Here is a 27,549-nt window from a genome sequence, read left to right as displayed (position 1 = left end):
ATCACAATACTTTCATACTATTTGTTTTCCTACTATGGAAGTCAATGGTTAAATCAGCTGTGTCCTTACCATCATTTATAGAAAAAACATCTTATTTTGTGTTCAAAATTCATACAGATTTAGAACAACACAAGGATTAAAAGAAATGATTGCAGAATTTTAATTTTTGGGTGAACTATCCCTTTAACAAAAGTTGCCTTTTGGCTGACTGTTACTAGGACCCACAAGAGGGCAGTATATCTCTAACACATTCAATTTCAGCCTTTTTGGACTCCAACATTGTCCACAACATTTAAAGCTTCAATCCAATAAAATATTCTATAGCTTGGCATAACCAGAAAGAAGTTTGAGCTTATTTTATTGCTTGTTTTGTCTTATTTGCCAAGATTGTTGAAGCCTCCTAATGGGCCCCTGGTTGAAAAACACTGCACTACCTGCTCATCTGTACTGTATGTGCTGTAAATGATTTAATGCACATGTAAGCACTCGCGGCTGTCTGGCGAAACTAGATATGAAACTAGATAGGAAACGCCAACAAACTTAACAATCTGCCTACAAGGCTAAAACGTGTAAGAGCTATTCACAGGAGAGCGCTTTCAAATATGACTAGTGGATGATATTTTAGGCAATATGAAAACATGCAGATCTGACTTCATTAAATGTAAACATGCTATGGATTTTTGTAGCACAGTAAACCATTCGTACAAATCGTATTACACTTGCACTCATAAATCACATTGCACAAAACTACAATACTGGAGTTCACCAAAATAGTATTTTCTATAGACAGCAGGCTCAAAGCAGTACCTCACTGTGAACTGTGGGTATATGTGGGTGCACGGGCTGATGATCTGCCCCAGGCTTTAACTCACACTGCGATCTACAGCAGTTGCTGTCGACAGCGTGACACATTAACAGTGAAAACACTGCGTAATGAGCTACACAGCCTCAGATCAGAAATGTCAAACTGACATGCTACATAATTTCCGTTTGATTTTTCGGTCCTTTTTGTCATTGATACAGTCACGTGTACAACACAGATATATATCTGCAGAGGAACATTTGATTGCTTTGATACAGCACAGGAGATTCAATAGAGATGTCAGTTGGTTCATTTAGGTATCAAATGTTTTAGAAGTTGCTCTGAATATTTTTAAAGGGATAGTTCACCCAAAAATGAAAATTCTGTCATCATTTACTCACCCTAAGTTGATACGGAGTTATATAAATATATTTTTTACTGTTGAACACAAAGGAAGATGTTTTGAGCAATGTTTGTAACCATTTTCTTCAGCCTTGCACTTTTACACAAAAGTCTTCCTGCGTTTTGTTGTAGGAGAAACGATTAAGATCTTGAAGAGATCTTATTTGTGATTACTTCTTTCCTACAGTATGTGTCAGGCCAGCAAAACAAACTGAAAATAACTATGCACTGCTGGGGTACATGAACAGAAACGAGGATCAATCACATCCCATCCCTCCCCATTCTAACCCCATCTGCCCCTGCATCCTCTGCACCCGGTACTTTCTCATCTTTCCCAGCAGAGATGTGAATATCGGGATGATAAGGTAAAATATTTAGGAGGCGAAGACGGCGTTTATGGGCAGATGAAAGGACAGGCAGTGTTGTGTGTGCATATGGCTTAAGGGCTGAGCCATGTTTCGGCAATCAGTACTTGACAGAACAAGAAATTGGAAATTGGAGGAACCATCCCTCGCTGTCCATAAACTCAGCCACTGTGTCTCTCATTCTCAATCCCATTTAATTCTGTTGTCTTTGTCTTATGTGCTGACTTTTTATGTGCTGACTTTAGTGCAGTGATGTCTGAGACCACTGTTAAAAATTATTATTTTTTTATTTTATATAATTTTGTTATTAAAACTACATATTAATTCAAATCTAAAAATTGACAAATTTTTTTTTTCATTTTTGCTTGAATGACAACGCACGCTTGCCTGGACATAAGTGGATATAAGTGGACACAAGTATTTACAAATCCTGACACTCCATGTTATCCCAGCAAGATTCCAAAAAACTTTCATTTTATGGGAGACTATTTGATTTCTCCTTTTGTCTTATTAGATAAGATTAGATTCAACTTTATTGTCATTGTGCAGAGTACAAGTACAGGAACAATGAAATGCACTAACCACAATCTAACGACACTGTAAAAAAATGCACCATGAAGTTAAGCTGGTTTTGCGACATAATATTTTAGGTTTTGACCTTTGAATAGTTGACATAACTTACAAAAACTAGTTGAAACTGTTTAACTTAATTTGTTAAGTAAAGTAGCATTAAAATATGTTGATTTTACAAAATGCTGCATATTTTTTACAGTGCAGAAGTGCAAATAACACTATAAATATATATATATATGCGACCTTAAAGGGATACTCTATTGTTTTGTCATATTAAACGATGTTATTACCTTAACTAAGAAGAGTTGACACTAGGGATGCTAAACAATTAATCGCGATTAATCGTTAGCAGAATAAATGTTTTTGTTTACATCACATATGTGTGTAAACTGTGTATAATAAATATGTATATATATAAATATGAACACATTCATGTATAATTTTAAGAAAAAAAATCTATATATTAAGTATTTATATATATAATATAAATTATACATAAATATAAAAGGCAGGCACTCTGTCTTTCAAGGGGGCAGCCTCAGAAGTCCGCAAAGAGAACTGAAATGAGACGGTCAAACCTTTGGAGGACCCATAATTTCGCCCACCGTGCCTGTCAGCAGGACACAGCGGAGACGTTTTTGAATTATTAAAATAAATATGGAATCAGAAAAATATTAATAAATTTTAGAAAATATGACACGTTGATTAAACTATTCAACAGTATATCAAATTAATCAACCTTAGAAATATACGCAACATAAACAGAATAATATTAACACAAAACATAACCCTGCTGAAAAAAACATTAGAAACCATCACAGAAATTGTAATGATTTCCATTAAAATACCATTAGGAACCATTAGCTTTTACCATTTAAACCACTACAAAATTCCCTTTTGTAGTGTGTTTTGGGACATTTTCTCGTAGGATGCAATAGAACCCAATACATACTAATTGAGACCCACAGAGACTATTATAGTTTCGATTACAACCAATAAAATTCCCATTAAAACCAATAAATCCAATAGAATTTCGGTTTCTAGCAGGGAACTTATAATACTAAAGCTACAAAAAATGTTTTCTGATAAATTCACACATTTAATAAAGGTTTTAATTGTTTATTACAGAATATGCAGCCATTGCAAGCTCGCAATGAATCTTGTGATAGCCTCGGTTGTTAAGAATCTATTCGTTCTATCCTTAACAGAGCGGAGAAATAAGGATGCATTTTAAGGCTTCATTCTAAGCATCCTTTAAATTGGATGGCCTTACTAGTCTCAAGTTGCACTGCTATGACACAATCGGTCTTAGAATAAGTTCTTAGGAGGTCGCAGCCTTCGAATTGGGACACAGCTTATATTACAGAGTGCAAGGGTTATGAGAAAGAGAAGCAGAGACCAGCTCAATAAAAATAACTACGATTATGGGAAAGAGTATGGTACAGAAGGTGCATTATAGAGGGTTACAGTATATACATTGGCAGCTGGTGACTTCTTCCAAGGGGTGCAAATTTAAAATATGTGTTCGGAGTGTCGTTTGTTGCTCGTCATTTCAAAATATGTGTTCGTTGCTTTATGTGAACCATGTGCATTATGCATCTTTTCAAAATACGTTCCTGCTGCACATGTGTCGAAAAGGTTTATGATAAAAGAGACGCTCACGTTCACAAAATACTCGAAAGACAATGACATGAGATTAAGCGAGTATCTGGAAAACATGAGCGTCATTTTTATCATAAACCGCTTGTGCAGCAGGCGCTTATTTTGACAAGACGCATGATGCACATGGTTCACATGATGCACCGAACACATATTTTGCACATCATGTGACGAGCTTCGCATCGTGCACCCTCGAAAAAGAAGTCATCGTCCGCCACTGTTTATATATACAATAAATGTCCAGTGGCCATTGCAGTGCAAGTGGCAATCGAGGAGGTTATGTTAAAGATATCAATATACAGAAGACATGGCATGCACATTATGGACAACACTGAAGCTTGTAGAAGTGCAGCATTATGTGTACAAATTATTTGTGGTGTACTTCTTTTTAATATAAATGTAGTCACAGTGGGGGAGTATTGGGAGCTTGGGTTTGGAGTTTATCTGACAGCTGAGAAAAAGAAATTGTAAAAGAATGAGTCTACTGGTGCAAATTATTAGAATTAGGCCTAGTGATTTTAAATGTAGACTTTGATTTCTTCTTCATTTTCTGTCATTCTTTCTTTGTTTAAAATTCCTAAATTGATCTGCTTAGGTTTAAATTAGACACAAATCCTGGATTTTCATTGTGCTCCCAGACTTTTGGACCTCACTACATCTTCCTCCAGATGGAACGATGAATCACAGAGAAGAGAGATTTGTAAAGAGATCAAGCGTACAGAGCTTCATCCTCACATTTCCTTGTCGTCCTCAGATCATTTCATCTTCCTCTAAGCCACCCCTCCACCAACGCATGCTTGTGCTCTGTTTTGTAGTTATGCAGAGGCGATTTTCATGGCTCAATTACTTGATGCTCCTTAAGCTCTGTTTTTAATAGCCTAAACACTTGTATTTTAATTGTAGGCTGTAATTGAATCTCTTTTCCCTCTGTGAGCTAACAACACAAAATGGAGAGCAGGAGTGAGAGAAGTCGATGTTGATGTGGCCCAGATAGATAAGACTCACTCAACCATGTCCAAGAGGATGAAAGCCAACGCTTTGGTTAAAGTGATTATTTTAATCTTAAACCGTGATACTCAGGCCACTGAGCTCATGAAGTCGTGCATCTGAGTTACAAATCCAATGGAGTTGTCAGTATCTTTTTTTATTTATTTATTGTAAAACATTTTTATTAAATAGGGAGATTGCAAGCTTATGCAACAGAAAAAAAACAGAGTTTGTCATCCCAGCTCAATGTGCAGAGAAGTTGTTTTTATGTTGGTGACATTGAAATTTTTCATGTACAACAATAATGTGATTATCAGAGCAAGGACTTAATGGCAGTAAAATGTTTACAAGACTGGAGCTAACCCTTTTCACTGCTGTTTACATGCAGTTTTTATTTTCTGATTATTCGCTATTGATTGTGCTTATTATTCATACGTAGCCCAAATGATGAATTCACATATACTGTCCACTGTTTTAATTTACTTACGTTAAATGACAAACACGTCCTTATGGACGTATTTTGTATTTGTTATACTATGATAAAAACAGACGCGTTATTTGAGCTATTTTTGGGTGAAGGCAGACTGAGCGCAAAAGCGTCCGACGTCATACATGTTTTTCCATCGTCCAGTCGAATATGTTGATATACTGCTTTCCTTAAAGCTCAAAAGTTGTAATTAAACCAACAAATCTTTTTGTTTTCATCAAAAAGGGTCGAGCCCAACCCATCGGGTTGTAATTTAACTTATGCTGGCTAATTTCAAACCAAAATGCTGGATTGTTTTAACATTTGTGGGCTCAAATATAAACATTTTCTGGGTTAATTTGACCCACCAAGTGGTTACGTCCCTTTTTGACCGAATTTGTTATAAAGTTTTTTATATTGTGGGCGTGGCTAAGGGTGACACGATTTCGATTTAAAATCAAAATCAATTGAAATTAAGTCACAATCTCAAACTTCGAATAAAAAAAATTGAATTGTCGATGCTGCCACGCCGGGTGTGCCTCATAAGCCTTGAAAAGTGAAGCCTCTGGCTCTTTGATCGCCCCCTGGTGGCTGGCTGCAGTACAAGTCATAAACCCCGCCCTCTCCATTCAAACGAATGGGACTCTACTCTAAATATAAAAATTATTTACACTTCCAATAAAAATTTCCGAAAGATGGTTTTGGTCCTTTCAAGTAGTTTTTATCATGCTGGTATATGTTCAAGTCTTAATTATTGTGGTAAGTTTCATTATGTTGGCTTGAGAAAGCCAACATACTGTTGTTGCACTTAAACTTATTATTATTCCCTCTTCTTTTCTTCTGAGACTAAAATTTCTAACTCTAACTCGTCCTAGAGCTTTCAAGCTACAGCCATCAAACTTTGGACAGACTTTCGGTCTGATCTGACGAGGTGTGCTATATCTTTTCTAACTGATGGGACCTTCCGAATTCCTAAACGGGGCGCTGAAACACCCCAAAATTTCCATTGACTTAACATTGAGACAAACTTTGACGGGTCAAAGCTGCGAGTGAGAAACTTGTAGAAACTTGTGGCTTACCACATTTAAGGAGGCTGACAGGCTGTGTAAGAACATACCTCACAATGGGGTGTAAGCTGTACCCCTGGGGTGTAAGAGGCCCCCAAAATTTCCCATTGACTTATAATGGGGCAGGAAACATGCCCATAAAAGGGAATAAAAGCGTCCCAGATGGAATATCTTCACTTTAGAGGGTCTTAGAGACATGGGGGTGGGCTCATTTTACTCAAGCATCCAATCAGTCTCTTAGGATCACCCCAGAGCTATTAAGCCACGCCCCTAGCAACAATTTTGGGTACCCTAGCAACATCTCCCATAGACTACCATTATAAAAAGCCCAGATGGATATCTTTGCACCAGAGTGTCATAGAGACATAGGGGTGGGCTCATTTTACTCAGGCATCCAATCAGTCTCTTAGGATTCTTATTGAGGTATTAAGCCACGCCCCTAGCAACAAAATATGAAGACCCTAGCAACATAATAAACAAAGCCTTATATCTCTGGATCTGAACATCGTAGAGACACAGGGGTTGGACCGTTTTTCTTGTGGTTTGACGTGTAATCATTATGGGATGCCAATTTTCTCCCTAGCAACCAAACTTAGTACCCTAGCAACGGAATAAACAAAGCCTTATATCTCCGCTTCAGAACATCATAGAGACACGGGGGTTGGACCGTTTTACTTGTGGCTTGAAGTGTGATCATTATGGGATGCCAATTTTCTCCCTAGCAACCAAACTTAGTACCCTAGCAACGGAATAAACAAAGCCTTATATCTCCGCATCAGAACATTGTAGAGACACGGGGGTTGGACCGTTTTACTTGTGGCTTGAAGGGTGATCATTATGGGATGCCAATTTTCTCCCTAGCAACCAAACTTAGTACCCTAGCAACGGAATAAACAAAGCCTTATATCTCCGCATCAGAACATTGTAGAGACACGGGGGTTGGACCGTTTTACTTGTGGCTTGAAGGGTGATCATTATGGGATGCCAATTTTCTCCCTAGCAACCAAACTTAGTACCCTAGCAACGGAATAAACAAAGCCTTATATCTCCGCATCAGAACATTGTAGAGACACGGGGGTTGGACCGTTTTACTTGTGGCTTGAAGGGTGATCATTATGGGATGCCAATTTTCTCCCTAGCAACCAAACTTAGTACCCTAGCAACGCAATAAATGTTAGCTTCATGCTAGCTTCCTGCTAATAATGCTAGCTTCATGCTAGCTTCATGTTAATCATGCTAACATCATGCTAGCTTCATGCTAATCATGCTAACTTCATGCTAGCTTCATGCTAATTATGCTAACTTCATGCTAGCTTCATGCTAATCATGCTAACATCATGCTAGCTTCATGCTTATCATGCTAGCATCATGCTAGCTTCATGCTAATCATGTTAGCATCATGCTAGCTTCATGCTAATCATGCTAGCTTCATGCTAGCTTCATGCTAATCATGCTAACATCATGCTAGCTTCATGCTAATCATGCTAGCATCATGCTAGCTTCATGCTAATCAGGCTAGCATCATGCTAGCTTCATGCTAATCATGCTAGCATCATACTAGCTTCATGCTAATCATGCTAGCTTCATGCTAATCATGCTAGCTTCATGCTAATCATGCTAGCATTATGCTAGCTTCATGCTAGCATCATGCTAGCTTCATGCTAATCATGCTAGCATCATGCTAGCTTCATGCTAATCATGCTAGCATCATGCTAGCTTCATGCTAATCATGCTAACATCATGCTAGCTTCATGGTAAATCATGCTAGCATCATGCTAGCTTCATGCTAATCATGCTAACATCATGCTAGCTTCATGGTAAATCATGCTACCTTCATACTTAAACATACTAACAGCCAGATAGCCTACTAAACTAAACTTATGTCAAACCGTTTTAAACGTTCAGGCTACGCTTTCTCAAGCCAACATAAAGTTTGTCTTCAAACTTTACTATCTAGTTTTAGCATGTAATTTGATACAATAGAAACAGGGCGTGACATCATGATTGGCGTGGTTGAATTGGTCGTGCGGGCGTTTGGGCGGAAGTTTGATACCGCGGCTCTGCCTGCTCCACGGACGATTCCTTCTGCGCATGCCTTGGCTCCAAACTGACGTTTTTATGTAACATGGCGGCGACCGTGGTCAGACATTTTTGGCTTCAATTCATTACAATGGTGGGAGCCGACGTCGCGTCGTCCATCTTTTTTTACAGTCTATGTTCCACGCCCCCATGTCACGTCCGGTCGGCCTGCCAAGCTTTTGTAGTGTAAACGCACATGTGGTTGAATGTGTTCGAACAGCCACAGGAGACCGCCTTCTCTCCACCCATTTATCTAATCTGAGGTACTGAACACAATGTTTCACATCTTTTCTGAATTCTGGCGCAAACACACGGTGTACAGCGCTATTTTTAACCTTCCATTGATAAAACTAAAGCGGCTGATCTCCGCAGTTTCATTTTGCAAGCGTGTGAAAGTTGCGCGATCTTGTTTCATCAATTGCACTGAAAATTCAGAGAAAGCCTTAACATATACATGTACAAATCACTGTGCAGCATGTTCACTTACATCACAAGCAGCGGACAACATTATATTAGTTTGCGTCCATATAAACTCGTCATTACTCCCGCTCGCGTTTAAATGACGAGGTGCAAAATATTGACAGGAATGTTCATCTGACAGGACGTTTCGTTTATCAGGTATGTGCTAGTAGCATATTGTTCCACTGGCAGCACAACTAACATGGCAAGGCATCTCCAGGTTCAATATTATATTTCATCAAAGTCTGGTCTAAAAACGGCATTGCATTACAGTTGCATATTGAGAATCAAACCGTGACCTTACAAGCGAAAATGTAATCGAATCAAGGATTTAGAGAATCGTGACACCCCTAATTTTGGCAATAATTTGAAGATTAATGAGCATGTTCCTCCCAAACGTATGTTTATGAACTTCATTTTACCAGTTACGTTTACCAGCTTAGAAATTTTAGAATAGAGCAGGAGAATCATCTAATACTTGCTGAACTAACTCTGGACTAACCATTGAATGCATCCGTAAACTACCCACCTAAGTGTTATCACTCACTCATGACTCATTCTCCAATTCTAAAATTGCCCCTTTGTTGCACTTATATTTGAACTTATTTCGTGATTCTCTCTCTCTCTCTCTCTCTCTCTCTCTCTCTCTCTCTCTCTCTCTCTCTCTCTCTCTCTCTCTCTCAGCCCACATTAAAAGCTCTGAATATGATGAGCAGCCTTCAGAGTCCACATGACAGACAGTCAGAGTAAGGTGGAAACTCAAAGGCAGCTGGAGGTAGATTACCTGCAACCCAGGTAGTAAAATTGAATCTTGAGCGGTCAGAAGATAAAGAGGACAACAGGGACTAGTGATTTTTGATAAGTGATATCTAAAAAACGTTGGGAAGATTAAAGTGAAGAACTCTGCTAAAGATGGGTGTAGTGTTGGGGACATTCTCTTTGCACACCAAACAGGTCTACAGGACAGGTAGGATCTTATTTACACATATAAACATCTATAAAAATATATTTGAAAAATTAGATGTGATTTATGTGTATGTGCAAGAGAAACTAATTTATGGAGTATAGTTTAAGGCGAAAAGTACATTTAGTATCTCCTTTTTATTTGTTATTCGAGTATGTGTGGGCATTTCTAACATAGATATTTTTTGCATAAAACTGCTGAAAACGTGTTCTTAGACGTTGAGTAAAACCGATTTTGGGGATGACCTCAAAAGTGAAAATGTTCATAAAAAGACAGAACGAAACCTCTTGCCACAGTTTGTACTTCAAACTTAATTTAAGCACGTGTCTATTTTGCCAGATAAACGTCTATTTGCGTGTTGATGATGATGATGTAAATGTGTTGGCATGTACAATACTATCTCTGGCAGTACACAAGGCATTATAGGTTTGTTATGAAAGTGTCACATGGCAACATTCTGAAATCTTTTCCTCCTATAATGCTCATAGCGGGCCCCAAGCCAGGAAGATGCAGGGGGGCGGTGTTTTTATTTAAGATTTTGAAAAATGGAACGATAAGACTGCAAGTATGCGATAAGAGCATGCATAAAAGATGAGAAATATGCGAACTGTTCATGATAATTCAAGCCTGAAGGTTAATTAACCTAAGGTGCATGCAAACGTACCATTAGCAGCTTTAATTCGCATAACCTTGGCGTAGAATATAAAGAAACGATGCTAGTGAAAGAAATCAACATCCACTCCACTGTACTCACATGTGAGAGCATGTGTTTACAGTCTCTCTTAAGAGAAATAGAGAGAGACACGCACTGTGTATACAGTACCCAGACACACACACACATGAAGACCTGTGTGACTATGAAACCTAAGGGATTATAAAGTTCTGGGCAGAAAGACAGAAAGCTTGTTTGAAGTCTTCACTAAAATCCCAAGGATTTACTGGAGATGCTTGTGTGGACAAAAACTGTGTGTCGGCTTTGGCATTAAAGCTGACAGAAACATCTTGCTTCTATGTGTGCTCGGGAATAACCAAAGGAGATTTCAGTTTAAATATGGCATTACTCTAGTTTTTTGTAGTTGAATGGGAGTTCTTTTACACTGTTCAAAATGGCCAAAATATGTACCGTATTATCCCTGGGCAGTAGCCTTTACAAAGGTCCTATTATGTACCATTTGGTACCAATATAATGTATCTTTAAGGTAATAAGCTCACTTTATTAGCAGTCTGTATCTTGGGGTACTAATATTAACTATTTAGGTGCAAAGCTGTACTTTTTAAAAGGGTACAGCCCCAGTAATTGGTAAGAAATTAGGACAAAACAGTTGAGTAACAAATACGTGACGATCACACATAAACAGAAATTCGTGACAGTATCACGAAAAAGATTTTAAAAAATTACGTGACTATAGGTACGTAATTTCATGTGATTGGGCTGCATAGTAACATCTGACAGTAAAGGGATAGTTCAACCAAAAATTTAAATTTTGTCATCATTTACTTACATGTTGTTACGAACCTGTTTAAATTTCTTATTAATTATTATAAATATCATAAATTATTATATATTTCTTACTAGATTAACACGAAGGAAGATATTTTGAGAAATGTTTGTAATTAAACCAATCAGAGGCCTTATTGACTTTCGTAGTATTCTTTTTCGTACTATGGATGTCAATGGGGCCTCTGATCGTTTTGGTTACAAACATTTCTCAAAATATCTTCTTTGTGTTTATCTATACAGGTTCGTAACAACATGAGAGTGAGTGAGTGATGACAGAATTTACATTTTGGGGGGGGGGAACTATCCCTTTTATATTGTAAATCAGTCCTTCCAGAAAAATGCTGAGTTTTTGGTTGCGGTCAAAAATCCTAGATCTTCCGGCATGTTTTCTTAAAAAATGCGATGGAATATGCGGGATATTTTATGCACATGTTTTTGCGTAAATTGCAAAAACTGCGGTTGGCTGAAAAAGAGAAAAAAAGTGATTGCCCCAAATCCCTGTTCTCACTAGGCTACTATCTTAATGTAAAGTTTCATTTCTTATTACTTCTTATGATAAGCTAGCACACTACATCACAGAAAGTGCTGGGATTATGAAATCATACAAGCCTCGCATATTTTGCAAGCGGAAATCTGCAATTTATGCAGCAAAAGTGTGGCTTATTTGAAAAAATGCAGCCCCCGCATAAATATGCCGACTTTGGCTGATTACGCATTGATCCATGTGATGACATAATCACGTTTTTATGGAGGGACTGGTAAATGTACAGTTAGATAGGAAGAGGTGTCATAACAACATTATAAACAGTAATATAAACATTATGGCAGCTAAAATAAGCATTCGAAAGTACATTACCAATGCAACACAATAAGTATGACGTATGATACATCGTATTAATCTTCCATATAGAAATAAAAGTATCTGTACCATTGAAGAATAAAATAGATATGGTACTTTGAGGGTTTTACTACACTGCTGTAGTAAAATTGTTATCCGCGCAGTTTCTGCTGTAGCGCTGTTGTAGACAGCTATGATCATATGGTCTCTGTAGCATAGCAGATTGTCTGTTATTCAACTGTTATTCGCACCATTTAATGTCTCCAAGAGTAAGCCAATGCCCTGTAACCATTTCTCAAATGCATTAGCAGTTTCACCTACAAGGAAAAGTCCTACACAGCCACTTGTGAGTGAGAAAAGAAGCTTACACCTGCCTGCATGGGTTTAACACGTGCCAGACATTTTTTTGCATCAGTGTTTCTCTTCCAAGGATGAGAGCCAAGGCAGCAACTACTGTTGTATTACATTACATTAATATTTGTCTATCCATTTTGACCGCAAAAATATTTTCAGATTTTAATTTGTCTTCTGGACGTAGGCTTAGTGAGTTCGGTGTTTTATGCTCGTATGTGGAGTGCACATGTCTGCGTGCCAGAATGAGGGCATCTCTGGATGTCTTGGCAAGATTTCATGTCAGTCCTGTAGGGTTTGCGTAATAAAGAGCAGTGAGGTTTGATACAGTATTATGTAATTACTCATATCTTCAAATTCTTTCCGCACTCCCATCCCAAAGCCTTTCTGATGTGTCATCTTTTTTGTATTATTAATAAGGCTACAGTCCTGCTGTTTTGAAAATCAGTCTTTTCCCAACAGCAAAGTCTTTTCATCTGATGTTTCTCTTTCTTCAGTTCACTCTGTTATCTTTCTGTTATTCTTGGCTTCTGCTTTAACTGGAAATGTTTGCGTGGTTGGACCTTCAGAAATGAGGGAGAATATGAACTAGTACTGGGTTATTTTACATTGGGTTACATTTTATTTTACTGTGTCTTTGCTAAACATGTTACATGTAATTATTATAGTATTAAAAGTAAATTATGTCTAATTACATTATTAACCAACCAAACCCTATAGTAGTTACATATCATTATTACTCATTATTTAAAGCAACACTATGTAGTTTTTTTTACATTTAAATAATGTCTCTAAAATTATTTCAGTGATAGAACAACTTTTAACTGGACAATTTGTACTGTTGCTGCAACCTGAGCAGCCTCCTAGCTGCTACAAGCACACTCTGAAAGTGGCGGTGGAGGGTAGGAAACACAGCCCCTCCCCTCCCCCTGCCTGCAGAAGAGTGTCTGATACCAGGTACTGTTGCGCTTTTCAACCACATGGGGGAGCTGTAAGTCATTTTTACATGGAAACTACATAGTGTTGCTTTAAAGGGCACATATTATGCCCATTTTTACTAAATCTAATAAAAGTTTCAGGTGTGTCCAGAATGTGTTTGTAAAGTCTCAGCTCAAAATACCCCACATATAATTTATTATATGTCCAAAATGCCCCTTTTGGGTGGGAGCAAAAACGCACTGTTTTGTGTGTGTACCTTTAAATGCAAATGAGCTATTGCTCTTCCTCCCTTACCAAGAGAGATGCTTTGGTTAAAATAGATCTGATAGCTGACAGTGTCCAACTCACTGAAGGCAGAAACTGTGGTAATACAAGACTGTCAGTCAGTGGCCGTGGGCGGGGCTTTAGCAGTCTGACATCAGATTGCTAAGAGAATCAAAGCAGCATGTCTAATGAGGCTGTTTTGGTTAAATGGGGATCATTAAAGAAGGAATGAATAGATTTTTTTCATTGTAGGGTGGTTGTGTTCACACACTGCCAACACACATTTATGTCCAAACACCTTGTAAAAGTGGATTTTGTATAATCGGTGCCCTTTAAATGTATAATTACACTGTAACAAGGACATCATAAAATCAAGTATCACTAATCGTACATTGCATTAAAATGGTTAAATGGTACATGTACAGAAACTAATACATTTACGGTTATGCTTCTGGGAGATGTTATTTTTCAAAGTGACTTGTAGTGCATTCAAGGTATACATTTTTCATCACTATGTGTGTTTCCTGGGAATAAAAACCCAAAACCTTTTGCTTTGCTTGGGCCATGCTCTACCAAAAAAGTTATTACACGCATTGACACACACATATTACTCAGAATAAGCGTATGTTTACACAACACTGATGTACTAAAACTAAAAAGTCCTTCATTTGTGTTCACTTCATGTACACATGACAATGTGAAGAAGACTAATTTGCTGAAGTAGGTATGACAGGTCCGTAAATGGTGATGTCACCTAAAAACACACTGCAAGCCTGCGCACATATGCCTGGAAATGCCAAGATACTCATAAATTGTAAAAACAATTGATTTCTTATCTGATAAGAAAACATTTGCATAAACTAAATCCCTAGATGGGCATCAAAAAGTCATGTGACATGCATTGGACAGCATAACTGGACTAACCATCTTACAGAACTCATTTTCGGACATTTTGAAATGAATAGGTAAAATCTGTAATAACAATGGTTCAGTAATATTACTTTACATAACTGTCTTACATAACTATCAACTGAAACAGCAGGAATCTAAAAGCATGTGTATATTGCTTCATTTGTGCACTTTGGTGTGATTATACATGAAATTCATTAAATACAGTCACTTTATGCTTTTCTAACTGATATTAAGCATCCGTTTATCAGAAAGTACTGATTTAGCTCACTTCCGCTCACTGGATGGAAATGCTGCTTTATTTTTGAATATTTCATGTGAAATTCCAATTATGCAAATAAGTTTATAACGCAACTTTTGATGGAAACATAGCTACTGAAGTAGGTTTATAAAGCGGACTATGTAAGGGATAATGTAGAGGCAGCCGGTAGTTATCGGGAAATAAGCCCCGACAGTGTGATCAGGACCCGACGCGAAGCCTCTACATTATCCCGGTTATTACACGGCTACTTGCCACATAAGAAAAAAAACTAGACATAAATATGAATTTGAAACATTTTATTGGCATATTTGTTTTAAATTAACAGTTTAATCCTTCCGCGAAACTTTGCAAAGATGCATAAAATGATCGTAATACCTTATTAAGATCCTCTGCTTCATACTTGTCTGTCTCCATTTTTTTTCTCTTTTAGCCAGTCTTTGAGAAGTTTTAATGCCCATCCTGTATTTTTTTGTGTGTTGGCTTCATAGCTGTCATGCTCTATTTTGTCAAGTTCAGTCTCGGTAAGCTCTCTGTGTCTTGTCGTTGTTCGTTCTTCTATCCACTGTTTAAATGTTTTGTTTTTTCCGTACATGTTAAAAATTTATGGTTGTCCAGTGTTTGTCACAAGATGGCGATGGAGCGATTTTAATCGTACAAGTAGTACCGGCTATGCGTTATTACTTTGGAGCGGTTATTATTTGAAAAAAGAACGAACCTGCAAATGTCTCAACTGACCAATCAGAATCAAGCATTCCAGAGAGCCGTGTAATAAAAAGCGACATTTTTTCACGCATGCTTATAGGCGGTTTCATCGGACGCACGTGCATTGTCGCGGTTAAGCGTCTGGTCAGAACTTCCGGTTTCTGTTTGTTTAATAGTCTGACTAGTTGCTAAACTGAACTCTTGAACAAATACCTAATCGAAAATAACAAATGTTTTGGTTTCCTAGGTAATGTACTTCTTGTTTATTTTGCCTGTTATATAAATAAACTACTTTAAAAGGACTTTGTTGTGATTTACAACAATTTAGGACATTTGAAGCTACGTGTTGACCCTGAAAGCTGCTTGTTTATGTTGTTACTGCTGAAACGTCTATAACTGAAGGAACACATGCTTATGATGTCACCGTTATCACAGATTCAATTCAATTTTATTTATAAAGCGCTTTTCACAATTGTTTTATTTCATAAAATGTTTTATTTAATAAAATAGATGCAGTAGAAAACACAGAAAAATCGCTGGACATCATAAGCAGCAAAATACAGCGGCTAAGATAAAATTTTACTACACTGAAAAAAATGATTCATTGAATTTAATCAATTTTTTTAAGGTAAGTGGTTGCAATCAATTTATTTAAGCTACATTTAAACAAAAAAGATTAGTAATGTAAAATAAAATATAAAACTTTTGTTTAAATGTATTGATTGCAAGCATTTACCTTAAAAAAATTTATTAAATTCAATGAATCATTTTTTTCAGTGTAGCAAGCGTATTAATATTATAACGCATAGAAGAGGGTGCTAAGTCAAGCCAATGTCAGCTGACTCCCATGCAGGGATTGATTCACGTTTACGTAGTTTACCCAGAAACGACAAGACTTTGTCATCAAAAACTTGCCAAAACCGCATAAAACTTTACACTTTACCTTCTAGCCGCTTATATAAAATACTTGATGCATAAAACCCTCTTATCATTGAGTCACCTAACGCACACACACATAACAGCTCATAAGTGGAAATAAACAGTGGATGATGAAACTACTTATATACGTTCCACCACTTTTGATGTATGTGTGTGTGTGGCAATACTTTAGAAATGAATTAATCTGATAAACCCTTCAGGGACATTTAAAGACGCCTTCAATTGGAAAAACAATTCCTACATAAAATTTAGTATTGATTCCCACATGGATACTAAAATCTAACCCCACTACTGTTAGAGAGCATACAGTTTAAAGGGGAAATGTATAAAGTTGCTAAAAAAGGTTTTTGTGAAGGGTTACGTTTAAAGGTAGATGATATTTATAAGCTTAAAAGCAGAAGTTAGTAGAAAGTCTGTGCCGCAGACAAACACAGTGTGTGGGAGTTGATGTGGTTTTATGATGTGGTTATGAGGACTATATGTGGATATAACGCTTTCTATTTCATAAAAAAATTCAGTGAGGGTAAACCACATATCCTCACCTGTGCGTGCATGCGTGTGTGTGAGAGTAGTAAAACAAAAGTCATCCATCTTGCTACATTGTGGCTGTGTAAAAAAAATTGAGCATCAATAATACGAGAGAAGCATTTCATTTTCACTCTTCATCCTTCTCACATTCACACTGAGTACGTCTGCACAGCAACAGTTCCTGACACTGAATAACAAACGGGACCCAGCAGAAACCCAAACAGCGAGAGCAAAGGAACAGAAAGGCAGAGAGACGGGGAAACTCGAAGGGGAGAAAGAGAGAGAGAGAGAGAGGGAAAAATTTGTGGGAGGGGCATCAGGGAATGAACCATATGCTTTTAGCAAGATTATTCCAGCTCCTCTTCATCTATTCACAAGTAAGAGAAGAGTGCAGAAAGAAACAAGAGGCGGCTCTTCAACAAGCATCTTGACGAAAGACAAACAGCAAGAGACAGACTGGCAGACGTATTAGTTTAAACACGCTTGTCTTTGCGGTGACAACATGGGAGCAGTAGTGGGCACATTGACTATGCAGACAAGGCAAAGACAACCATCCAGAGGTACGTTCACACAGCATGAGAGATGGTGTAATCTAGATTAGACAGGTGAGAAATTAGGATTGACTCATTGTGATCCATTGCTGTAACTACAAATAGAGATAGAGAAAGAGGGGGGAATGCAAAGAGTTTTGAAGAACTGCTATCAATAATAGCACTAAATCAATGGCTAACTAAACTAAAGAGAACCACAACATTGAAAAGGCTTTACAAACACTCAAAGAAAAGATTTCAAGGACAAACAGTGCATACTAATAAACTGAGAAAATGACACAGAAGCAAGGTAGAGATGCAGAAATCCACATCACTCTCCACTGTTTACAAATGATGTTTTAACCTCACTTCTTCTCAGAGATAAACATCGACATCTTTCTGTTTGTGTGGCATCTTGGTTCATGAGCGGGTGTTTTAACACTCTGCTCACATATCAGCCCTCTTCCTGTTCACATGCGCTGTAGTGTAGTTGTCATGGAGACAGCTTTGTCAGGGTTGATAGAACAGATGATGGGATGTTATCACGGGAATGGCAGCCAGGGCATAAATATTATACAGCAGCGCATATGTCGTTCTTCGTATAACGAGATCACAGATTTAACCACAAGCTTAAACCCAAGTAACATGGTTAAATTAGTCTATTGCAATGCAGATTACCCAGAGAGGCGTTAATAATTTATCCATCTGTTCATTTAACCTTGCATCCATCCATCCATTCTTGTAAGCAATAGATACATTTGTTGAGGTATTGTACAGAAGATAAATTAAGAACAAATCTTAAAGAGCATCAATGGTCCGATTCACGATTTTACATTTATTTTGGTGTGTAAGTGTGTATAAGTACATGTTAATGATATGCAAACGGTACAATCCCTAAAGTAAACAATGACGCGAGTTATCATTTCCGACGTAAATCTCTTTTTTTTACTACAACAACACACGGATTGTGGGCAACAGTTTACTTCCTGGGATTGGTGATGTAGACAAGACCAACATTATTATAGTTCCTCCCGCTTCGGACTCACAGCCTGTAAGTTAACTCCTGTTAGCAACCAAATCTTTCAAACATGGTAAGGAGCATCACATCTGACGTCAGAAGTATTCAGGCCAATCACAACATTCAGATTAGCTGGCCAATGAGGGACACAGAGCTTTCAAATGGATGAGTTTTGTACAAAATCAGTGCATTTCAGGATGGCAGGGATATCTGGAGCTACAAAAATGTAGAAAATTATATGTTTTTAACCATAAGCTACGCAAACACATTGCACTATATCAATTACACAAAATAACATTGTTTTTAGCAATGAAATAGGTGCTCTTTAGGAATCTGTTTAATACAGGACCTTTTTTTATTTATATTTGAATGTTATTATTATTTATATTATGTATACGAATTTCAAATTACACTCTAAAAAATACTGGGTTGTTTTTAACCCAGGGCCGGGTAACTATAGGACACCTTATTGATAATGACCTTAATGATGGTCTTTGTGGCATAAAACTTTATTATTAATAATTATTTTATTAATATTTATAATATTTTATTTATAATTATAATTTAATAATAAAAATAAAGTTACATGCCTCATGTTTTTGCCGGCCCCCAAGCCTTTTTTGCCGGAGTGCTGCAAAAAAGTTGAAAAAAGTCAACTCTAAACAAAAAAGCACCTGGCTTCATTCAATTTTTTTTTCATTGTCCAATTGAATGAGGGGAGAGGTGACAGAAGTTGCTTGCAACATCCAGAGACTGCACTCACTCACTGTCTTTTGTGTGTTTGTGCACATCTCACCCTCGATCAAGGTCAGAGCAAGCGAACTCTCTTTAAAGTTTCTGCTAATGTGACACTTAACAGCAAACCAAAGTTTCAAGAGTGCTCATGTTTTAATACTTGACTGATTCGGTGGTTGCCTAGCAACATAAAAATCGCACGCACTTCTCTTTTCTGAAGTCAGTTAAATAAAGGCAATGCGGTCCGCTTCCCGTTTTAAGCCGTTAAATACACATTCTGGTTGATCGGACACTTTCTTTCATCTGGCTCTTGTGTTTAGGTTCAGTCATTTTACTTTGATGGCAATTAGAATGTTATTATTCAGTTATTGAAATGCCATATTTTCACAAATCTCACTTTAGTCATTTCATTGGTATTTAACAAATTTGACTGTCTTTCGCTGCAAAAACCTCTAAGTGCGCCCCTTTTTTCTTCCTTTTTTCACCCCCCTTCACTTCTAAGGGAGTGTGCACACCAAAGCTTTTAAACGCGGCTGAAAACAACTGGAGAACTCCGAATGCCAGCTGTTTTTTCAGCTGAGCCCTTTGGTTTCTGTGATACTTCTGCTTTGGTTGTTGTGATATTTGTCCCCCCTCCTCCACTGTGATTGGACGGCCGTGTGAAAGCTGACATTGACGAGTTGAGCTTTACACCCAAAATTATTTTACTTTTCACCCTAAAATATTTTTCAACTTTCGCCGTTCAGTGCTGAGCAGTGGTGTAGTCTAGATTTTTGTAGTGAGTATACTGTGATTTTTCCCTCTCACCCTTATGCTCACTCATCCTAGCGCGACACCTCATAAGCACCACAACACTCACAGATGCATACAGTATGGATCTTCATGTAACTTAGAGCATTCTGAAAGTGTACTCATAAACACATAAACTGAATGTGTTATCAACATGTCAGTTTATTATAAGAAAAAAAAGACTTTAGAGCCAATGGGTTTACAGCTTCGGAAACTGGACTGATTTTTAGACTGGTTTAGTGTTAATCAACATCTAACTCAGGAACAAAAGTTACTTAACTGTTAATTAAAATTAAATATACTGTTTACAATCTTCAATCCGTGGCAAACACATGCATTGAAGGAGAAAAAAATATTCACTCTTTCAATAGATATTATCTGACAACTATATGTTTTTAATTAATACACATTTAAGATGACCATGAATTAACTATCATTTGCATAGTCATTGATATTAAAGCTTATTTTTTTGCATATAATATAAGCATTGTCTAAAAATGAAAATAGGCTTATACTTAATTATTATTACAAGACCATCATGTAGCCTAAAATTTGCAAGTCTAAACTGAACATCAACGCAGACATGAATTTCCTCACAGAAGTTTAAGATCATACATCTTGTCAAGATGATCTTGAACGCAGATATATAAATGAACACAGAGAAGGAAAGTTTAACACTGTGAAGCACAAGCAAACATGCAGAGGAACTGAAGGCAGCTAAAAACCATCAGGATATTATCACGGGCTTATTTTATTGCATTTGGAGCCTTACCTCCAGATAAAGTAATAAACTGGACTGATGATTTAAATGTTGTACTCACATGTGCGTTGTAAGCTCTATGGATTTTATGTTGCAGCACTGCTTCACTCGTTCACTTCTCAGTGTCGCGTGAGCAGCTACACTGCAGGTTCGACTTCATTTGGCGCTAAGCAGACCTCTTGGTGATGTCAAAGTACCGCGAGAGTGATTCAAAGCAGATTTCTCCATGTGATAACTGGAGTCGCTCTCGCGGTGCTTTGCTGTCACTTCCCTGTGGCGTCACACCAGTCTGCTCCCCAGTCACTTTCGCGTCACTATAGTAATTTGATTTCATAGAAATTAATACGCCGATCGGATCGCGCAGTTCGGCAGGAAGTATATAGCCTAATATGTATTTCAACCCGCTAAAGTGGCAAGTGTAGCATGCTAATGATCAGTGCTTCACATCTATATTATGACTAAAAGTTTAAAAGTCACAAAACCATGCTGTTACGCATCCTCGCGCTATTTTTAGTGGGTATACGGAAATCCTTGACCATTTCTAGTGGGTATACGGCGTATACCTGCGTATCACGTAGACTACACCACTGGTGCTGAGCACCTTCCAGCGTGTAAAGAAATGCTATCTGCAGAGCTTCCATTGAAAACAATTGAAAACATACGCCGGCCACGGCGTAAAAGCTTTGGTGTGCACACCCCCTAAGAAAATGTAGTTCTTCAGGACAAAACACAGTAAATATTTGCAAAATTGCTAAAGATCAACAAGAAACATTGCAAATGATGAAAGTCTAAATGTAAAAAGAAAAAATTAGAACCACACATTAGGGGGCTCTGTGATCCATGTCACTGCCACGTTTGGGTTGTATGCAAGAACTCACAAGGGACACAAATTTGAATTTGATTTTCAGTCGTTACACGCGCCATCATTTATCTTTCATGCACTTAAAGGATTTTGCTGAAAAATCGCCAACAAAGCTGTATTTCTGAATGGCCCGAGACTGGGATTAAGCAGTTTTGAAGTGAAAGTATTTGATAAATATTTAATACATGCCAAGAGGATTTGGTTAATATCCTTATCTAATTTTTGACAAATGTGGCAACACTACAGTGTGTTCTGTCAAATAGTGACCTGGCCCTGGGTTAAAAGCAACCTAGCGCTTTTTAGAGATTCCTTTGTATAGTTGCATAACTAAGTTATGAAGGGTCCAGAAAAAATTATTATGATCCAGAAAAAAATTATTCATTCAGTTTTACTAAATTTTTTTAGATAAGTGATTGCAATCAATTTATTTGAGCTACATTTAAACAAATGTTTTTGTTTAAATTAAAGCTTAAACAGAATTAATCATTATTTTCAGATTTAAATTTAGTGACGTAATACTATGCTCCCGTCTGTTGGACACTCTTTTATTCCCCTAGCTCCAGCCAAACAGTTTAGCACATGCCAAATGCTGTGGGACATTAAGCTTTAAACTAAAGTCTCTCCATTCAAAGATCAGTGATCCAAGACCTTTGGCTGGTCTGGGTTTCATTTGGCCCTCAGCTGTGGCTCATGGGGGCAGTAACTGTGGCTCGGTCTTAATCACAGAGCTGCAGTAACAAGTGATTAGCACTGCCTATACACCAGCTGCTCATGAATATTCAGTCCCTCCTATTAAACTATTTCCTTGCTATTCTGACATCTTAACCTATAGATCTGTCAGGATCACTGTGATCTATAGAGCAACTCCCTGTAGTGTGCTGCATGAGTGGGTGGTAAATTACAGTTAATGTGTCTGTGACATCATAGGTTGGCATCTGATGTCATTGACTTCTTATGTGTTGTGCTGGTTCTAGAAAGACTGCATGTTACACTTTATTTGATATATTAATCGCTTACTTATAATATGTGACCCTGTCTGTGAAATCCAGGCTAAAGTCTTATAATCTTATTATGAGATGAGGAGCACCAAAGTTTGATATCGCATTAATTTCAATCTTTGACATGGTCTTGACTTGTATAAACAGAAATCCTGTAAATTGTTTTGGATTAACGCGTTTGCAAAATGCATAAATGCAGACGTACTTAGACAATTTGGATAAATAGATATTTAAAAACTGGATGTTCTTTTTAACTTTTTATAAAAGCTAACTTTCTTTTTGTCTAATCTCTGTTTTAAAGAATCACTCTAATGGCACTAATAGCTACTTGAAAGTGCAGGCTGTGTCTGTAAGGTTTATTTTAGTGTATTCCTGCTGCTGCTCTTTTTATGGACTTAGTCACTGTTTTTAAGCAGTCTCGTTCTGGGCTTTGCTTTCCCCTCCACATGAGCTCATTTTTGGTCTTCGGTGCATCTTGTCCATTTTCTATTCAACGTATTTTTGGTCTCTCTGTTCTCTCCAAACATGCCCATCTTCAACCCTTTGTGTAATACGTTTCCTATGACCCTATTCATGTGCATACTGTGTGTATTGTATTTGATTTGATTAATTGTATTATCTTTTGACCTGTATGTACCAACAACAACCATAATGTCATGGGTTCAATTCCCAGAGTAAAATTTTTAGGGTCAACTTGAATATACAATTCATTTCAATTTTCTTGACTAGTGAGAAGTTGCTTTAAATTATACAAATAAAGTTGAATTTGCTTATTATAAAGATGTATGCATATTCAGACACTTGTCCTTTCACATTGTTTGTTTTGCCTTATCTCTTCCCGCCATTTGTCAGGATTTCCATTCTCACTATCACATCTATCACACATGATATAAAGAAGAGAGGTGATAATTAAGAGTGATGAAGTAAGTTAAGAGATTTCCTCTTGTTTTATTGACCAGGCAGGAGATTCACATCTTGTCATCCCTATGTGATGTATCTATTACAGCCTTTATCACAGTTAGCCTGTTACATCCTTTATCACAATACCTACTGCATGCCGTTTGGTCTCATGATGCATCTGAGTGTTGTTGTAATTCACTTTAGATTCATCTGTATATTTATATTCTCCATTATCAGTTTAGCTTGTAAAGTAGATTTAAGTTCACAGCGCTATCACTGTCATTGTGTATAGATGGATTTGTTTAAAATATTAGGGAAATAAAGGGGACACTGTAAAGTATCAAAAATGATTTTATCATATTTTAATAATTAAGATTGTACAATTAACATACACTATGAAACTATTTTGTTAATTGTAATCAATATTTATGCATTTTATAATTATACATAATTATATGCGGTTTAGTTTATATAACACAGATTACTCATAGCTCACTTGGTAAAGCATGATTAGCAGCGCAAAGATCATGAGAACACAAATAATGATAAAAATGTATAGCTTGAATACATTGCAAACCTCTTTGACACTGGACAAGATTGAATGAACAAGTGTTATTCTCAGGGAAAGGTGCTAAAGACAGGTTCTTTTGTTGCTAAATTTGCTAAGTGGCATTGTGACATCATTGCGTTATGACATCATTAAGTAACGACACAAAACTGTAGCATATCCATCTGTAGAATAGACAATGAGGTTCCTAAAAAACTCTAAACTGACTGGCCATCCCAGTGAAATATGTTTTTTTTATAGTTATGTTTTGCATGCATGCATGCATACATACATGTAAAATATGTATTATTTGTTCACATTAGTTCATGTTAGTTCACAGGTAATGTTAACAGTTCTAACCTTAAATTTTAAAAATATTTTAGTTAGTTGATGATTTTCTGCTTTTTTCATTTTCTTTATTGTGATAAAGGATGTAATAGGCCAGGGGTTCTCAAAGTCCGGACTCCGGTCCGGATCCGGACCCGACGGCAACTTGATCCGGACCCGCGTCCACTTCATATTACAAGTGCATTAATTTCCATGTAATTGATTAAATGTGTGCATTTGCTATTTTACAAATGCATATTAAACTTGTAAACCATTCGTTTAGTTTTTTTTTTCTTTTTAGATTTAAGAGTATTCCTGGTCAGAAAATAAAACGAGTTATTTAAAAATTTCCTGTGTGACGCTGTAGCCATCACACCCAGATATTATGCACAGCTACTTCATGTACTACGGCTTTTGATCAGTCCTTACCAATCACTGTTGGTTTGAGTCGTTTAAAACATGCATTTAAAAAAGCAAAACTCCTCAAACATAATCTTATACATATGCTTTATTATCATGAAAATACCTGAAAAGGTTTGAAGAACAGCAATATAAATATATCCTTAAGACATTTCCTGGAGCTCCGTGTGTCTGGTTCTTCGTCTGCAGCACATATTAAGTTTCTGCCCGAGAGCGCCCCCTGGCTTTTGGATGTAGCGTCATTTCACCGTAATTCATTGAGAAGCATAGCAAGAATCATCAGGCAATTTATAGGTGCACCCCCTAATTTTGGTCAGTGTCTCTGCCTACCAACCACACTTTTTTTGCCATGGTTTATGCATATGATGGAGAACAAACTGTGCCATTTCTCTAATTAGGTTGCTCTGTATTTTGCACCTGGTTACTTTTGGCATATTTCTTGTGTTTATTTAATTTTTTTTTTTTACTTTAAATGCAAAATACACTTATGTTTTTCCCAAACTATTTGTGTTGATTTGTTATATAAACAAATGATTTACATAAAGTTTTTCCGGACCTATGAAAATTATGGGAATTCAGATTTGGACCTTTGAATGTAAACTTTGAGAACCCCTGTAATAGGCTAACTGTGATAAAGGCTGTAATAGATACATCACATAGGGATGACAAGATGTGAATGCTAGAGCTCTGCCTGGTAATTAGGCTAAGCTATCACTTCTGCTGTCATCACTCACCATGGCTGTGTCCGAAATAGCTTCCTGTACCCATAAAGATGCATTGTGTAACTTTTAGAAGGATCTCTTGAAAGAAATGTAATATAATATACATAACTATATTATCAGTGGTGTATAAAGACTTTACATAATGAATTGTATTGTTTTTATTCTACATACATATCCTTTTTATCTACATACCTGTACATACACCGTGGCTCCTCTTACATGGAAGTTGCCATCATGTTTCTACAGTAGCCCTAAAGGACAAACTGTTCTACAGACTGTCTTAGGCCCAATCCTATTTCTCTGTTTTACCCCTTACCCCTACCCCTTAGTTTTGCACATTCTTGTGAATTTGGGGAATCTGGGGAAACTAAGGGGTAAGTGTAAAACAGAGAAATGGGATTGGGCATTAAGCTGGGTACACACCACAAGATATTCAGGCTGAATTTGGGCCGCTATTTCCCTTACGACAATTCAAGGTAGAGTCACGATCGTCTTCGTGGTTGCACTGATTGTCTTAACAGATTTTCTTGTTGTGCATGGTGCATTAAGAGCGTCTGAATTTGCTCAGAAGCATGTCGGGGCCGCTCCCATTGCAAATTTTAAATATTCACCATGTTGAATATTACAAGCAGAAATCCTGTTGTGGGGGGGAAGCCCAGAGGACAAACGCACACACGCTGTAGATTGTCACGTGAAACTAAATGATACACAATCAGACAGCGAGCAGATGAAAGAAAAAACCATAACCACCTACATGGCACAGCAGGCACAGTCCACAGTGAGATGGACATCAGAGATGTGATAAGCAGTCCAGTGTATTAATGCCATTTCTTTATGCCCGTTGTTTGCCATGTTTGTTTAATGTGAAGTCACGTTTGGACGCGAGAAACATCGCGAGATCTTCGCAAGATTTCCTGTGTTCTATGCTAAGTCTTGCGTTGTTTGTGAAGTTAATCTGCGCAGTGTGCTGTCATGACCACATAGCGGCAGATTTAAAAAATCTTTTGGTGTGTACCCAACTTAAGACAATGACACGTTTGTCCCATTGCAGCTACTGTAGCTTCTCATTGCATTTCGAAATTGATGTTAAATGCTATTCACAAGCTCACCACTAGATGACGCTAAAAATACACATTACACGTTTGAATAGTTGACTATTTAAAGACGCTCTAAGCGAATTCACGCGTTTTAGACCATAAAAATTTTTTGTTACATACAGCAAACATCTCCTCACTATCTGCTTGCTGCCTGTCCGCTGATCTAACTGTAAAAAAACGCGATCTCTGTAGACAGCCCAGGCTCTACAAACTTCAATATAAACACAGTGGCCAAACCTGCACCACGAAACAAAACAAAGTGTTCAAGCCAATAAACGCCAAGAAGGATTTGGGGGTTGGGTTTGGGCACGTTCATGAAAGCACGGAAGGGAGGGGGAGGAGTTAACTATGCTCAGTTTGTTTGAAAACACATTTCAAAAATCAACACACAGATTCGCTTAGAACGCCTTTAAAGGGGATCGCACACGGGCCGCGCCGCTCAGGGCTGCGCCGCGCCGTTCTAAATCAACTGAACACATTGTTTTCTATAAGTATACGCACACCGGCGCCGCCAGGTGGCGCCTGTCCGCGCCGCCCAGCTGTGACTCAGGAAGTTGCTCAAATCCCTGTCGCGCCACACAGCGCTACTCACATAGTTTTACATTAAATAACATCATATTTGTCCCACATCATTAATGATTAACATTGGCTGCTAACGTATATTTTACATTTTGAAGTAGACGCTATCTGACGAAGCTTGCGCTATTTAATGTGCACTTCCGGTTTACAATACCTCCGAGTTCTCCTAGGCGCGACGCAACGCGGCGATGCGCGGCGCTGAGCTGCGC

General features: G+C 37.5%; 1 protein-coding gene across 3 annotated transcripts in view; it reads left to right on the top strand.

The window, feature by feature from the left end:
- The window catches only part of kcnip1b (Kv channel interacting protein 1 b), a 51,765-nt gene that overhangs the window by 15,473 nt on the left and 8,743 nt on the right, over positions 1 to 27,549 (top strand). The window contains exon 1 of one of the 3 annotated variants that reach the window (XM_065290625.1): positions 9,572 to 9,826. The exons of 1 other annotated variant lie outside the window; for it this stretch is intronic. In XM_065290625.1, coding sequence (XP_065146697.1) covers positions 9,772 to 9,826 — 55 coding nt within the window. In that variant the 5' untranslated portion in view covers positions 9,572 to 9,771. Of the gene's footprint in view, positions 1 to 9,571; positions 9,827 to 17,369; positions 17,617 to 27,549 lie in introns of those variants that run through there. One more of the 3 variants, XM_065290624.2, reaches the window with a different exon arrangement.

This window comes from Paramisgurnus dabryanus, chromosome 10 (genome assembly GCF_030506205.2).
Source record: "Paramisgurnus dabryanus chromosome 10, PD_genome_1.1, whole genome shotgun sequence".
In the NCBI taxonomy this organism is placed as follows: Eukaryota; Metazoa; Chordata; class Actinopteri; order Cypriniformes; family Cobitidae; genus Paramisgurnus; species Paramisgurnus dabryanus.
Note: the sequence above shows the minus strand (reverse complement) of the source record. Positions and strands in the feature narration are given on the sequence as shown.